At 35.9% G+C, this 13,658-nt stretch overlaps 1 protein-coding gene across 8 annotated transcripts in view; it reads right to left on the bottom strand.

The window, feature by feature from the left end:
• INO80D (INO80 complex subunit D) overlaps positions 1–13,658 on the bottom strand; it is a 92,503-nt gene that overhangs the window by 18,742 nt on the left and 60,103 nt on the right. For all 8 annotated transcript variants that reach the window (XM_004461912.5, XM_058300303.2, XM_004461915.5 and 5 more), the window contains 3 exons: positions 6,134–6,358; positions 1,630–1,739; positions 27–160 (listed from right to left, as the gene is read on the bottom strand). In XM_004461912.5, coding sequence (XP_004461969.1) covers positions 27–160; positions 1,630–1,739; positions 6,134–6,358 — 469 coding nt within the window. The remainder of the gene's footprint in view (positions 1–26; positions 161–1,629; positions 1,740–6,133; positions 6,359–13,658) is intronic.

The following is a 13,658-nucleotide window of genomic DNA, read 5'->3' as shown; positions in this document are numbered from 1 at the left end:
TTAAAAGCTGCTGCTGTGGAACTCACCATTTTTTTGGCATGTTCTTCACACAGAGGAGTCTGGTGTGTAATGTCAAAAACTGGCACAGAGCACTGTTGTCCATCTGCAAACTTGGCTGTGCAACTTGTGAAGAGCTGCTGAGAGCGGTTCAAAAGGATATCTGGTTTTGTTAAGTTAGGAATAAAATACTCTGAAACTTTGTTTAAGCTTTCAATCTCCACAAAAAATTCACTATTTCCTTACTTATGTTAAATAAGTGTAAATTTTTTTATTGATAAAAGCTAAAGCTCCTAACTTTATGGCAAAATGATAGTAGTTGAATTTATCAACATTATTTATCAAGAGAGATACTTCTGAAGGAGTCTATTTTGCTAATGGGCTCCTAATATAAGTCTCCTTTATGACCATGCAGAATAAAACTCTGTTACTTGAAGAAGCAGAATTATTATAGTGGTTTAAAAGAAAAAAAATCTTTCCAAAAGGAAAATTCCCTGTATATTATGCTCATCAAGAATAAAAATTGAATGATAAAATTATAAAAAAATGCATCTGTCCAAATATTAATTTTCAATCCATACTTCTAATCCCAATTCAAAACTCATAAAAATTACTTTAAAATCAAAACTTAAAACTTTTTAAAACCATTTTCTCTGTATGAACTTTTTCACAGTTCTTTCCAGACATAGCAAAGGTTTCAATGAGACTGAAAGGTAAGAGCAACTAAGTACTACAAGCACTATCAAATGTGGACTAACAAGTTTCTATTATCAACATTTTTAAGCATTTATACTTTTAGCCACTAACTACATTTCCACAGATTTAATTTACATTATATTTTTTTCTTACTTTATATTATTAAGGAAGTACTTTTCTCTTTTTCATGCTTCTACAGTTAAGGCTATTTATAAAGCCTTTACTGTATAGAAAGTGCTGCTGAGAAAGCTGTGAAAACACAACTCTGGGAAAAAAAAGGAGGGCAAAAATTTCAGACAGATAATGAAGAAAAATAAGTTACTGCTACCATATAAATTTAAAAACATCCTATCCAGTTTTAAATGTTCAATGAAAGAATATAAGATTTCATCAGTAGTCTTAAGCCACCTAATATAGGTTTTCTCAAGGATATTCGTCTTAAGATATGTACTTTCTTAGTCGGTGATGTTTGTTAGCTATCACTTTCATTTATTTGAAGGCAGCGCTGTACGCATTACAAACAGAAATTAATCCTACAGCAAATGGCACACTGTAAAACTGTATAACTTTCCCAGAAGAATAAAAACAGTTTTTGGATAATGTGATTTGATTTTTCCATCAATGAGTGCAGTAACTGCCTCTTATATGCTACATGGAATTATTGTGGGACCAAAGCTTTGTTAACAAATTTGATTTGACAGCTACTGAAACAAACTGCTAAGTGCTCATTTTGATCTGATTCTTAAACAAAGCATTATAATGACATAAGCACAAAAAACTATCCAGAGAACTTAATAAAAATTAAAAGTTAAAAATGATCAATTTGAAGCATTAAATAAATTCAAGTCATTCACTTGACTTTTATGAATGAACTATGTGTAGCCCCAAATCAGTTGTTACTTTTTCAGGGCACAGGCAATTGTGTTAAGAGGATACGTTGGAAACAATGTCTGGTGAATGGAAGGGCTTTGTTAGTACACTGTTCCCCCTTCACAGTTCCACTACATGCTGCTGGTTCCACCTCCCTCAACTTGGTCCGGCTTATGCTAAGGAAGTAAAAAAACAAAATTAATTTTTAAAAAAGCTTTAAGAATCCAAGGCAAATTTTCAACATTGTCACCGTTTCGTTACATCCACATTTTAACTATATATAATACATATATTCATTACTTAAAATACAAATATGAGTTAAAGAAATTAGGTGCAACAATTATCTGTTCTTTATTTCCCTGATCAACTGACAAAGCAAATTATTACATCAGAATAGATTTCAATTATGTTTATTTCCATTTTTTTCTTTTAAGTAACATTTTGGTCCCGTTTACTTCCCAAAGAGGCAGTAGAGAAAAGTAATGAAGAACAAGAGACTTGAACAGATCCGATTTTGAATCTCAGCTCTACATCTTACTAGCTGTGTGACCTTGGGCAAGTTATTTAGCCTCACTTAACCTCAATTTCCTCACTGTAAAGTGGAGATAAGTGTACCTTTAGCTGACAGGGTTGTTTTGAGTACCCAAAGACATCGTCCAGTTAAAATACTTATCATACATAGTAAAGAACATAGTAAACAGTCAATGGTTCCTATTTACTAACCACTGTTATTATTATCATCATTATGATTTATCTCATGCTGCTAAACAGTAAACCTGCAAAAAAAACTTGACCTAATATATGGGGAAGGAGGTACTGATATGCAGATATAATAACTGATTCACTCTCATCCTCCAAAATGTACTCGTTTTGGGCATTTTTTAAAACTCTATTATAGGAATAATTCCATATTCCATTATTTAAATGCTATCTCCATCATATACACAACATTTAAATATATCTTATTTTTAAATTTTATTCACATGGTTAAAAAAAAAAATTAAAGAATGAAAAGCTAGGCAGTGAAAAATCGCACCTTTGTCCCCTGATTTCTTCTCTACAATAACTATTCATTTTATTAGTTTGTGTATCTTTCCACAGTTTTCTTTATACAAGTATAAAAAATGCAAATATATAATATTTAAATTCTTAGAAGTAAAAAAAATTCTTACCAATGTGACATAGAGCATCACAAGTTACTAGGCATTTAAACATATCTGCATTTGGAAAAAGAATCTACTTAATGCACTGAGTCAAAAGTCAGGTATCAAAAAAGTTTTTTTGAGTTGTTTTGTTTTTAGTACCTTTCTAAGGGCTTCTATGGAATGATTCACACTAAGAAAGGTCGAAATTACATATGAATGTATATAAAATCTAAATAAAACAATACTTCCATTACAATGATTATTTTAATATAAACAGTAAACACAAAAAGCAACCAGAGTTGCCACAAAACTTGCTTTAATTAAGAATTCTACAATATTTGTCAAGATCTCAAGAGTAGGGAAGCGGGTCCTTATGGAACTAAAAAGTTTTCTTTTTAACAGTTTTGTATATTGTTCCTAAAAAAAGTGTTTACATTATTAATTTAGCATTTGTAAAAAAGATAGGCAATTTCAAATAAATAAAGCTTTACCATTTGGGCAACAAAGTCCAAATTCTCTTGGAGAAGATTTAAATAGAAGATAGCTCTCTATACTAAAGGGATAATTTTCATTGTTTGTTTCACCGTCTAAGAAGCCTAGTGTGCAATTATTCCCTCATTTTATTAATTCTAAATATCCAAAGAAGCCTGTTTCATTTTATTAAAATTGCAAACATTCCAACTCACCAATCTGCCTCTTAACCTCAAATTAGAATTTCAGTATTCCTATGGATAAATAAGGTTAAAAATGCCTGACATGATGTTAGACAGACTTTTTTAAAAAAGATTTATTATTTTTTAATTTCTCTCCCTTTCCCCAGGCCCCATTGTCTGCTCTCTGTGTCCATTTGCTGTGTGTTCTTTGTGTCCGCTTGCATTCTTGTTAGTGGCACCGGGAATCTCTGTCTCTTTTTGTTGCGTCTTCTTGCTGCGTCAGCTCTCTGTGTATGCAGCGCCACTCCTGGGCAGGCTGTGCTTTTTCATTCGGGGTGGTTCTCCTTATGGGACATACTCCTTGCGTGTGGGGCTCCCCTAAGCCAGGGACACCCCTGCGTGGCATGGCACTCCTTGCGCATGGCAGCACTGCGCGTGGGCCAGCTCATCACATGGGTCAGGAGACCCTGGGTTTGAACCCTGGACCTCCCATATGGTAGGTGGATGCTCTTATCTGTTGAGCCAAATCTACTTCCCTAGAAAGACTTTTTATTGAAGTATCCCAAACAAAACATGGGGAGAATTACTAAAACTTTATATATTATGTATAAGATAGATTTGTATATATGTGAACATATTTAACAGCACTGAAATATACATATGAATGTAGTTAAAAAGGGAAATGTTAGGTTGTATATATGGGACTAGAATAAAATATTTTTTAAAAAATCCATGGAACTGCACAACAAACAGTGAACCCAAAGTTAAACTGTGAACTACAATTAATAGTACAATTATAAAAATGTTCTTCCATCAATTATAATAAACTTACCACACCAAGATGTTAATAATAGGGTGGTACATGGGAATCCTATATTTTATTCATGATTATTCTGTAAACCCACAACTTCTCTAACAATTTTTTAAAAGTTAACAGTAAGAAAAAAATTACTATGGGTTTCCCTTTTGTATGCTGTAACATATCATACAAACAATGAAGTTTTGGGAAGCGGACTTGGCCCAATGGTTAGGGCATCCGTCTACCGCATGGGAGGTTCGCGGTTCAAACCCCCCGCCTCCTTGACCTGTGTGGAGCTGGCCCATGCGCAGTGCTGATGCGTGCAAGGAGTGCCACACCACGCAGGGGTGTCCCCTGAGTAAGGGAGCCCCACGCACAAGGAGTATGCTCCATAAGGAGAGCCGTCCAGCGCGAAAGAAAGTGCAGCCTGCCCAGGAATGGCGCCGCACACACGGAGAGCTGACACAAGATGACGCAACAAAAAAGAAACACAGATTCCTGTGCCGCTGACAACAACAGAAGCGGACAAAGCAGAAGATGCAGCAAATAGACACAGAGAACAGACAACCAGGGCCGGGGTGGGGAGGGGAGAGATATAAGTAAATAAATCTTTAAAAAGAAAAAACAAAAAAACCAATGAAGTTTCCACACAAACAACATATGAAGGATACAACACACAAATAATACTAGTCACAGGAGAATTTCTAGCTATACAGTACTTAAATTTGTGTTTACATACTTAAAGCTATTTCAGTGGCTTGTTCCACTGAAATAAGAATGCCTTAACATTAATCCACTTGTATCTAAACTACATTTTAAGGGATACATATTAAAAGGTGGCCATTAAAGATTTAATTTCGAAAATATTTACTGGTGTTTTTTTAAATGTTTTTGTGGAACTAGGGTTTTGATTTAACCTGTGTCGAAGTGAAGTCTTTAAACAAATCAGGAACAGACCTTCACTGTTCTTTTCATTCATTCAACACTGGAGATTTAAGAACAAAATTGAGACTGTTCCTACCTTCATAGAAATTACTGTCTAGTATGGGAGACAGACAGTAATATAAGTATAAAATTCTAAAATGAACCAGAGTATAGAGTACTATAAACATATATAACAGGAAGACCCAACATAGTCAAGGGATTCAGGGGATGTTTCTCTGTGAAAGATGTATGTAAGCTGAGACCTAAAGGATGTTCTAGAACAGACACTGCCTTTCCCAAAGAGGACTGGAGCTTGGAGCAAGGGAAGATCCAGAGGCTGCAGCCATTCTGAACAATATATTAGACATGCAAGCATTTTTTAAACAACTTTAAATATGCCAAGAAGTAGGAAACTCTTAAAGGCATAGTATTTTTATAAGATTCACAACCGAAAATTAGGATACTTAGCGAACATACTGAAAAACTAAATATACAAAACTAAATTAAAAAAAAAAATTGTAGCCATGTATGAAAAATAATAGTACAAAGTAAAATGATATTTTAGTTATTTAATTTTAACACTTCTCCCCCAAGTGACTCATGATCATTATAGAAAAATCAGAATATACAGCCTAAGAATTTTTTCTTAACTTTATCAATAATCCCAACATCTAGAGATAACTACCACTAATATTTTGATATACAAAACTGGTAACATTTTTTCCCTAGTCTCATATAATTAGGATTGTCCTCTGAAAAAATAACAAATAAAAAAGTAAGTTCAATAAAGAACCAAGCCTTTTAAATTCAAAAATTATTTCCTAAGTTAAGAAAACTCCAGGAAAATTTCGTTTTAATTTACTATCAGTTTATGGCAGTATTATCTTTCCATCTGTGCAGAACTTTATCTAAGCAGCAAAACCAAAATACAATGCTTAAACTTTCAGGATTAGATTCTTATCTCCCATTGTTCAACTCTCCTCTCAAAAAATACAGAAAACAATCTGAGGCAAGTTCCTCAGGAATAGGTGCCTCTGTATGGCCCTCACCTGGTTCGACTGCATGCAGCTTTCCGCAGTTCTTGTATTAACTGACCAGTACATTCCGGTTCTCTACTGGCCGCCTGCAGCAGGGCTCTCCTAAATGTATGCCGGCATTTCTTTTGACGGGATTCTGCCCGCTCCAGGCGGCAGAGGTGCTTATATTTCTGCTGAAAGTAAGTGCAAAGTTGGGTCACCCTTGAGCTCCTACTCTCCAAATCATCGTCATCAGACCTGGAGAGAGCAGGGAGAAATGAAAACCTGATTACACTCTAGGCTCATTTTAGAAAAGGGATAAAAGGATGAGGAAGGGTGGCTGACTGCACAGGTTCAAAACTTCTGTGGGCTGTGAACATGTACTTAACAAAATTAGAGTAAGGAAACTCCAAATGAGCTGAAAATAAGTATGACAGACAATAAGCCAGGCAGTGGAGACAACCCAATGCTTATGAAACTTAACCTTCTTAGCATGCCACAATTAATGCATCAGTGCCTTCCAAATTTTAAGTGACTAAGGACTCTTGGGGGGAAAAAGAATTTATCTTTATTTACTAAAAAGTCTGAGTAAACGGCATGGTAGTTATGAGAAAACATTTAGCATATCTTCACAGAATACAAGTCATACCAGAAAGAGTGCCATGAATTCTAACAGTGTATTACCAACAGCTGTCCTTTTAGATGTACTGGTTTTTAACTACTCTTTCATTGCTAAGCACTTAAGAATTGTGATTGTGGGGATCACAATCATTCTACTGTAAAATGATTTTTTTTTTTTTTTAACTACAGGATATCCTAGACAGCATTTCATAGATCAGTGATTTCACATAGAAATTTTTCTCTCAGATACAAATATCTAGTGATTGGTGGTCCTTGCTGGAGTGTTGTATTGAAAGGATGCTGAGGGGACACCCAGGCTCAACAAGAAAGAATGCTGTCATTAGATAGCAATACCTACCACCAGGAGATTAAAAAGGTCACTTTTCTATGGAACAAATGCGATCTCACTTTCTACTGTTCAGAATAATGCACACTAGACTGAAAAACTGACCTGTCTTACTTTCTCTTCTATCACAACTACCACATATTTGACACTACCAACTATATATCATCTTATAAACTTCTGTAAATCATTGGTTGGTTTCTCTTCTCAAACAGCCCATAATAGGCTACTCTGTAAACCTCTATTTAATATTTCTCCTAAGAATAATGTTCTCCTCAGTATAGTTGCTACTACAGATATGTAAATAGAAGGATCTTACCTCAATCTTTTCTTTTAGTCAACATTCAACATTTATGTGTGTCTACAATTATACTAGGCATTATGCAGGGAGACAAAATGTTGGAGTTTGCAGTGCAATTTCACGGATCCAAAAAGTTAGACAATTCAAAAGAGGATAGCATCAGTAACTAAAACTGTGGGATAGTAGACCAATGATACAAAAATCAGGCCACAAATTAGAAAATCCTATGAACTTTAAAAAAAAGATACAGGTGAAATCACAATATAAATACAAATATTATTTAAGTGCTACTAATGACCCTAGAGATAGTTTGATATTGTTTATGAATTCCAAAGATAGATACTGGATTATGTTTATAAACTGGTTTGTTCCTCTGGGCATATTAGATTATATTGGAGGTTTTACTTTTACTTGATTAAATAATGATTAAGGCTTTGATTGGGCCACGTCAGTAGGCATTGGGTCCCAATGGGCAGGAACTCACAGAGAACCTACACTGTAGAGAAGGGAGTTGAGAGTTTCAATCCTGGAGCCTGGGAAGTAAACATTCAGAGAAGTAGATATGTGAGGAAGGAGAGAAGGCTCCATTAGATCCAGCAAAGGATCTGGGAAGAGAGACGAGCTGTTCACCTCAGAGTCTATAGCTGACCTTATGCAAAGAACAAAGCAGCTGAGCCCAGAGAAGAACCAGTCCCGGAAGAGAGAGATGAGATTTATCCCAGCCTATAGCTGATATCGGAAGAAGCTGGGACCATGGAACCACGAGAGGAAGAGGAAGGCTGGACCCCTGCAGACACAAGCAGCCATCTTGCTCCAACACGTGGCAACAGACTTTGGTGAGGAAGTAACATGTGCTTTATGGCTTGGTAACTGTAAACTTCTACCCCAAATAAATACCCTTTATAAAATCCAACAGATTTCTGTTATTTTGCATCAGTGCTCCATTGGCTCACTAATAAAGATCCCAAAAATAGAGCAGTACATTCCAAAGCTGATTTTTTAAAATTCCAGGATTTTCTGTAGTCTCAAAGCATGGCATGTGTGACATTTTGAATACTGTGAATCCCAAAAAGCAAAAGATTTTTTAAAACTAATCCATTCCTTTGAGTGTGAGGCCCATCTGACTGGGTTACATCAGTGAGGCATGATTCATGTTGAGTCCCTGCCCCCTCTAGCTGGGTCTGATATAAACGAACTCACTCAGACAGAGGGAAAAAGGGGAGCTGGTATATTTGATTCTGCAATGTGAGTGGAAAGATTGCTTAAGCACAAAGCCCCCAAGAGGCTGGGCCCATGGAGCAGTTTAAGAGAAGATGAACCTTACTGCTGACAGTTTACAGCTAAAATCTAGAATAAAGTAGAGCAGCTGAGCCTGAGAGAAGACGCCAGGAGGAAGGCAGAGACCAGGCAGAGATCACCTTCCATCTTGTTGCCAACAAGTGGCAGCTCACTTTGGTGAGAAAGCACCTCTTATGGTGCCTTGAGTTGGATTTTTCATGGCCTTGGAACTGTAAGCTTTTACCCTAAATAAATCTCTATTATAAAAGCCAGCAGATTTCTGGTACTTTCCATCAGTAGCCTTTTGGCAAACTAAAATAACATGAAATTCTCCAAATAAAATTCATTTTATTTTATTATAACAGCAGCAGCAAATAGGTAATACCTCTGACAAAATTACAGAAATCAAAGAGGCACAAGTATTGAGGAAATGAGTTTAATTTTAGAAATGCTATATTTAGGGTCTTGACATTATCTGATGAGAAATTTCCTGTACATAGTTCAAGCTGAGAAGAGAGATCAGACATGAGAAAAAGATTTGGGAATCATCCACACGGAGAAAATAGTTTAAACGAACAAACTAAAAGAGTGAAAACACCTATGGCAATATGGCAGATTAGATATTTCATGGGATTTTTCTACCGTAAAGCAAATACATACTGGATAAAATATACTTATGGATGCACTGTTGGTCTTAAAGAAAATAGAGGAAATTTCTTCCCCAAACTGCTCAAATTTTTAAAAAAAATTTTTTTTAAAGAAAAAAGAGTGATTCTGAACAGAAACTAAAGTAGGAAGTGATGAACAAATGGAAGACATGCATGTGCTCAGGGTACATGCTGATAGGAGCATGAACACAGGACCTAAAGCCATAGCCTAACAACAAGATGAGGATAAGTACAGGACTTCACAATCCAGGATTACCATGCAAATGAGAAGGTAAGCCATTGTATGAGATACGGAAAAAATAAATGTCAGATTTAGTTTACAAGGAACCCAAATATTGGAATTATCAGATACAGAATATAACATTATCTACATTATCTATGAAATGCATGTTCAAGGGATGGATTAGCAAAGACAAGAAAGCAACAAAAAGCGGACAGGAGTGATCAGGTAGACACGAAAAGGAAATAAATGGAATCCGTATAAATAAAAAATATTTTAAACCAAAACTCTGTGAATATTTTACCCAAAGAAAAAGAAACAAGACAAGTACGTTCGTTCTCACTTTATATTTAACATTATATTGAAGATCCTAGCCAGTGCAAGAAGCACAGAAAAAGCAAAAAAAGGCATGAAGACTGGAAGGGAGGAAGTGAAACGGTCTTTATTCACAAATTACATAATTGTTTGAAAAAAAAATCATAAGGGATTTGTTTATACTCATACACACACACATGCAAACTATAATAAACACATTGATCAAAATTGCAATATATATGATCTAGATTGAAGGTCATCTCCCAGGAGAGGCTACAACCATGCCCCAGGAGTCAAAAGAGTAGAACAGCATTCATTATGTAATCATCATCATCATAATAAAACTAATATATCTCTCTAAATAAAAAAAAAGATTGAAGGTCATATAACAACAAATTTTACTCATACATTTAAGGAGCAAATGATTGGAAATTAAAATTGTATTTAAAATTCAGTTTGAATGGTTATCAAAAACAAAAAATACTTCAGGATAAATTTAATAAAATACGTAGAAGACCTGCATACCAAAAATTAAGCACTATTCCATATTCACAGATTATAAGACTTACTATTATTAAAATGTCAAATTCTCCACTTATTAATGCATAATAAGAATAAAAATCCCAACAGGCTAATTTGCAGAAAATGGCAAACTGATTTCTGTGGAAATATAATACATACAGCCTAGTCAAAATAATGTTGAAAAGGAACCAAATTCTAGGATATACATCACCAAATTTCAAGAGTTATCATAAAATCACACTAATTAAAAGAGTGAGGAATTGCCTAAAATATTATAAAATTGACAGGTACCAAATTGAATTTAGAAAAGGTTCACACTTATATGGTCAATTAATTTTTGACAAAGGCACAAAAGAAATTCAATGGAAAATTAAAAATATTTTCAAAAAAACGACACACTATAAGAACAGTGAAATCTGTGTTTTATTTTGTCCTATTCCCCACACCTGTGTCATCCCGTCGCCATGTGTCATCGTTGTTGTCGTTCCCCACACCCACCCCCACCACTGCTACTAGCCTTCAAATGCAACAGCCAGTAACCACAGTAAAAACCAGATACCTAGAAATCAATGGATGGAGAAAATTAGGCAGAAGTTCTTTCAGAATCATCAGGGAACTGTCATTTTTTAACCTATCTGGTAGTTTCATGGAAGACAAGTCATAGGCTGTCTTTATCTGACCTGACTTGGAATTCCCTAGTGTGAACAGCCTTTTCCATGGGCGGCATTTATTGAAAGCAATCAGAGGCAACTGTTGAACATCAAAGCTGTCAAAGATTGGTGAATAATAGCTGGGATAAACCACAGGCATACCAAAAACCTGGAAAGGAAAAGGTGGGGAATGAGATACCTATAGAAAGCTTTCTAAACAATGGCATATTACTGGGAATCTAGAGGTCCATGCATATATGAATGGCTATGTGCATGCTCAGGAAAGACCAGAGAAGGTTCTGAGGTCTCACCTCTGGCTAATCTTCAAGCTCTGTTCAAAAGGCAAGTGAAGGCTGAGGCAAACTTGTAAATTGCTTAGCACGTAGTGTTGAAGAGCTGCCCCCAAAACACAAGAGTCCTTCGGCAAAGACTGAGAAAATTTGTGTTTCTAGGCATTTAAGGAAATCTCTGTCTAATCATTCTATGACTGCTGTGCTAATCAGACAGAGAGACTTCAAGGCCACATATACAAAAAGAATAAAGACTTTATAGAATTAATTCAGAAAAGTCACTAAACAACCAAATAACAATACCAACAAACTCTGGAGAAGGGGCAAAATTCGATTTCAAGAGTCAAATAGGGAAGTGGATTTGGCCCAACGGATAGGGCGTCTGCCTACCACATGGGAGGTCCAAGGTTCAAACCCAGGGCCTCCTGACCCATGTGATGAGCTAGCCCACACGCAGTGCTGATGTACACAACGAGTGCCGTGCCACACAGGGGTGCCCCCCATGTAGAGAGTCCCACACACAAGGAGTGCACCCTGTAAGGAGAGCAGCACAGCGTGAAAAAAAAGTGTGGCCTGCCCAGGAATGGCACTATACACAAGGAGAGCTGACACAACAAGAAGACACAACAAGGGAAACGGACTTGGCCCAGTGGTTAGGGTGTCCATCTACCACATGGAGGTCCGCGGTTCAAACTCCGGGCCTCCTTGACCCGTGTGGAGCTGGCCCATGCGCAGTGCTAATGCGCACAAGGAGTGCCGTGCCACGCAGGGGTTTCCCCCGCGTAGGGGAGCCCCATGCACAAGGAGTACACCTGTAAGGGGAGCCGCCCAGCGCGAAAGAAAGTGCAGCCTGCCCAGGAATGGTGCCGCCCACACTTCCTGTGCTGCTGACGACAACAGAAGCGGACAAAAAAACAAGACGCAGCAAATAGACACAGAGAACAGACAATGGCGGGGGGCATTAAATAAATAAATAAATCTTTTTTTTTAAAAAAAAAGAAGACACAACAAAATGACATACAGAATCTGGGTGCCATTGACAAGACTACAAGCGGACACAGAAGAACACACAGCAAATGGACACAGAGAGTAGACAACTGGGGAGGGGGCAGGGAAAGAGAGAGAGAAAAAAAAAGAGTCAATATATTATATCATTTAAAATTTTCAGTTTTCAACAAAAAATTATCAGACATACAAAGGAACAAGAAAGTATGGCCCATACATAGAAAATGAAGCAATCGACAGGAACTTTGCCCATACATAGAAAATGAAGCAATCAATAAGAACTTTGCTTGAGAATGCCCAGATGTTGGACTTATTAGACAAAGAATTTTAACTATATATTTCAAATATGTTTGAAAAACTGAAGGAAACTATATATATATGAAACTTTATAGTTCTTTTTTAAAGGAACTATAAAGGAATTTTATGTCACCAAATAGAATAAACAAATAAAATTATGTATACTAAAAAATAACAAATAGAAATTCTAGTGTTGCAAAGCACAATAACTGAAAAGAACCATTCCCTAGAAAGGCTCAACAGAAGATCTGAGAAGGCAAAAGAAAGAAAACTTTAAGATAGGTAAATAGAGATTATCCAGTCTGAGAAACAGAAAGAACAAAAGAATAAAAAAATTGAACAGTGACTGAAAACAAATAAACAAAAATCCCTTTAAAACTGAACAGAGCCTCATACACATGTAGGACATCATGAAGCATATCAATATATGCATAAACGCAGTCCCAGAAGGAAAGCAGAGAATGGCACAGCAAGAATATTTGAATAAATAATGGCATAACTTCATAAATTTGATGAATAACACTAACATCCAAAACTTCAATGAAAATCCAGATAGAATAAACTCAAAGATCTACACCTAGACACACTCTAATCAAACTGTCAAAAAGAAAAGACAGAGAATCACGAAACAGCAAAAGCAAAGCAACCCAACCGGTACAAAGGATTTTTAATAAGATTAACACCTAATTTCTCATAAAAACTACAGAGGTCAGCAGGCAAAGGGATGGCATATTCAAATTGCTGAAAGAGAAAGACTATTGACCAAGAATTTTATATCCAGCAAAACTGTCCTGCCACAATAAAGGAGAAATTAAGACATTCTCTGATAAACAATAACTTAGGGACTGTGTCACTATCACATGTGCTCTATAAGAAAAACTTATGGGACTTCAGGCTGAAGTGACAGAACACTACATAGTAAAAGAAATAAAAAGTAATAGTAATGGTAACTACATGAGCAAACATAAAAGACAATATAAATATATTTTTATTTCTAATTCTTTTTTCCCTTTTCTAACTTAAAAGTAAACTATGTAACACAAAAATT

This window comes from Dasypus novemcinctus, chromosome 7 (genome assembly GCF_030445035.2).
Source record: "Dasypus novemcinctus isolate mDasNov1 chromosome 7, mDasNov1.1.hap2, whole genome shotgun sequence".
In the NCBI taxonomy this organism is placed as follows: Eukaryota; Metazoa; Chordata; class Mammalia; order Cingulata; family Dasypodidae; genus Dasypus; species Dasypus novemcinctus.
Note: the sequence above shows the minus strand (reverse complement) of the source record. Positions and strands in the feature narration are given on the sequence as shown.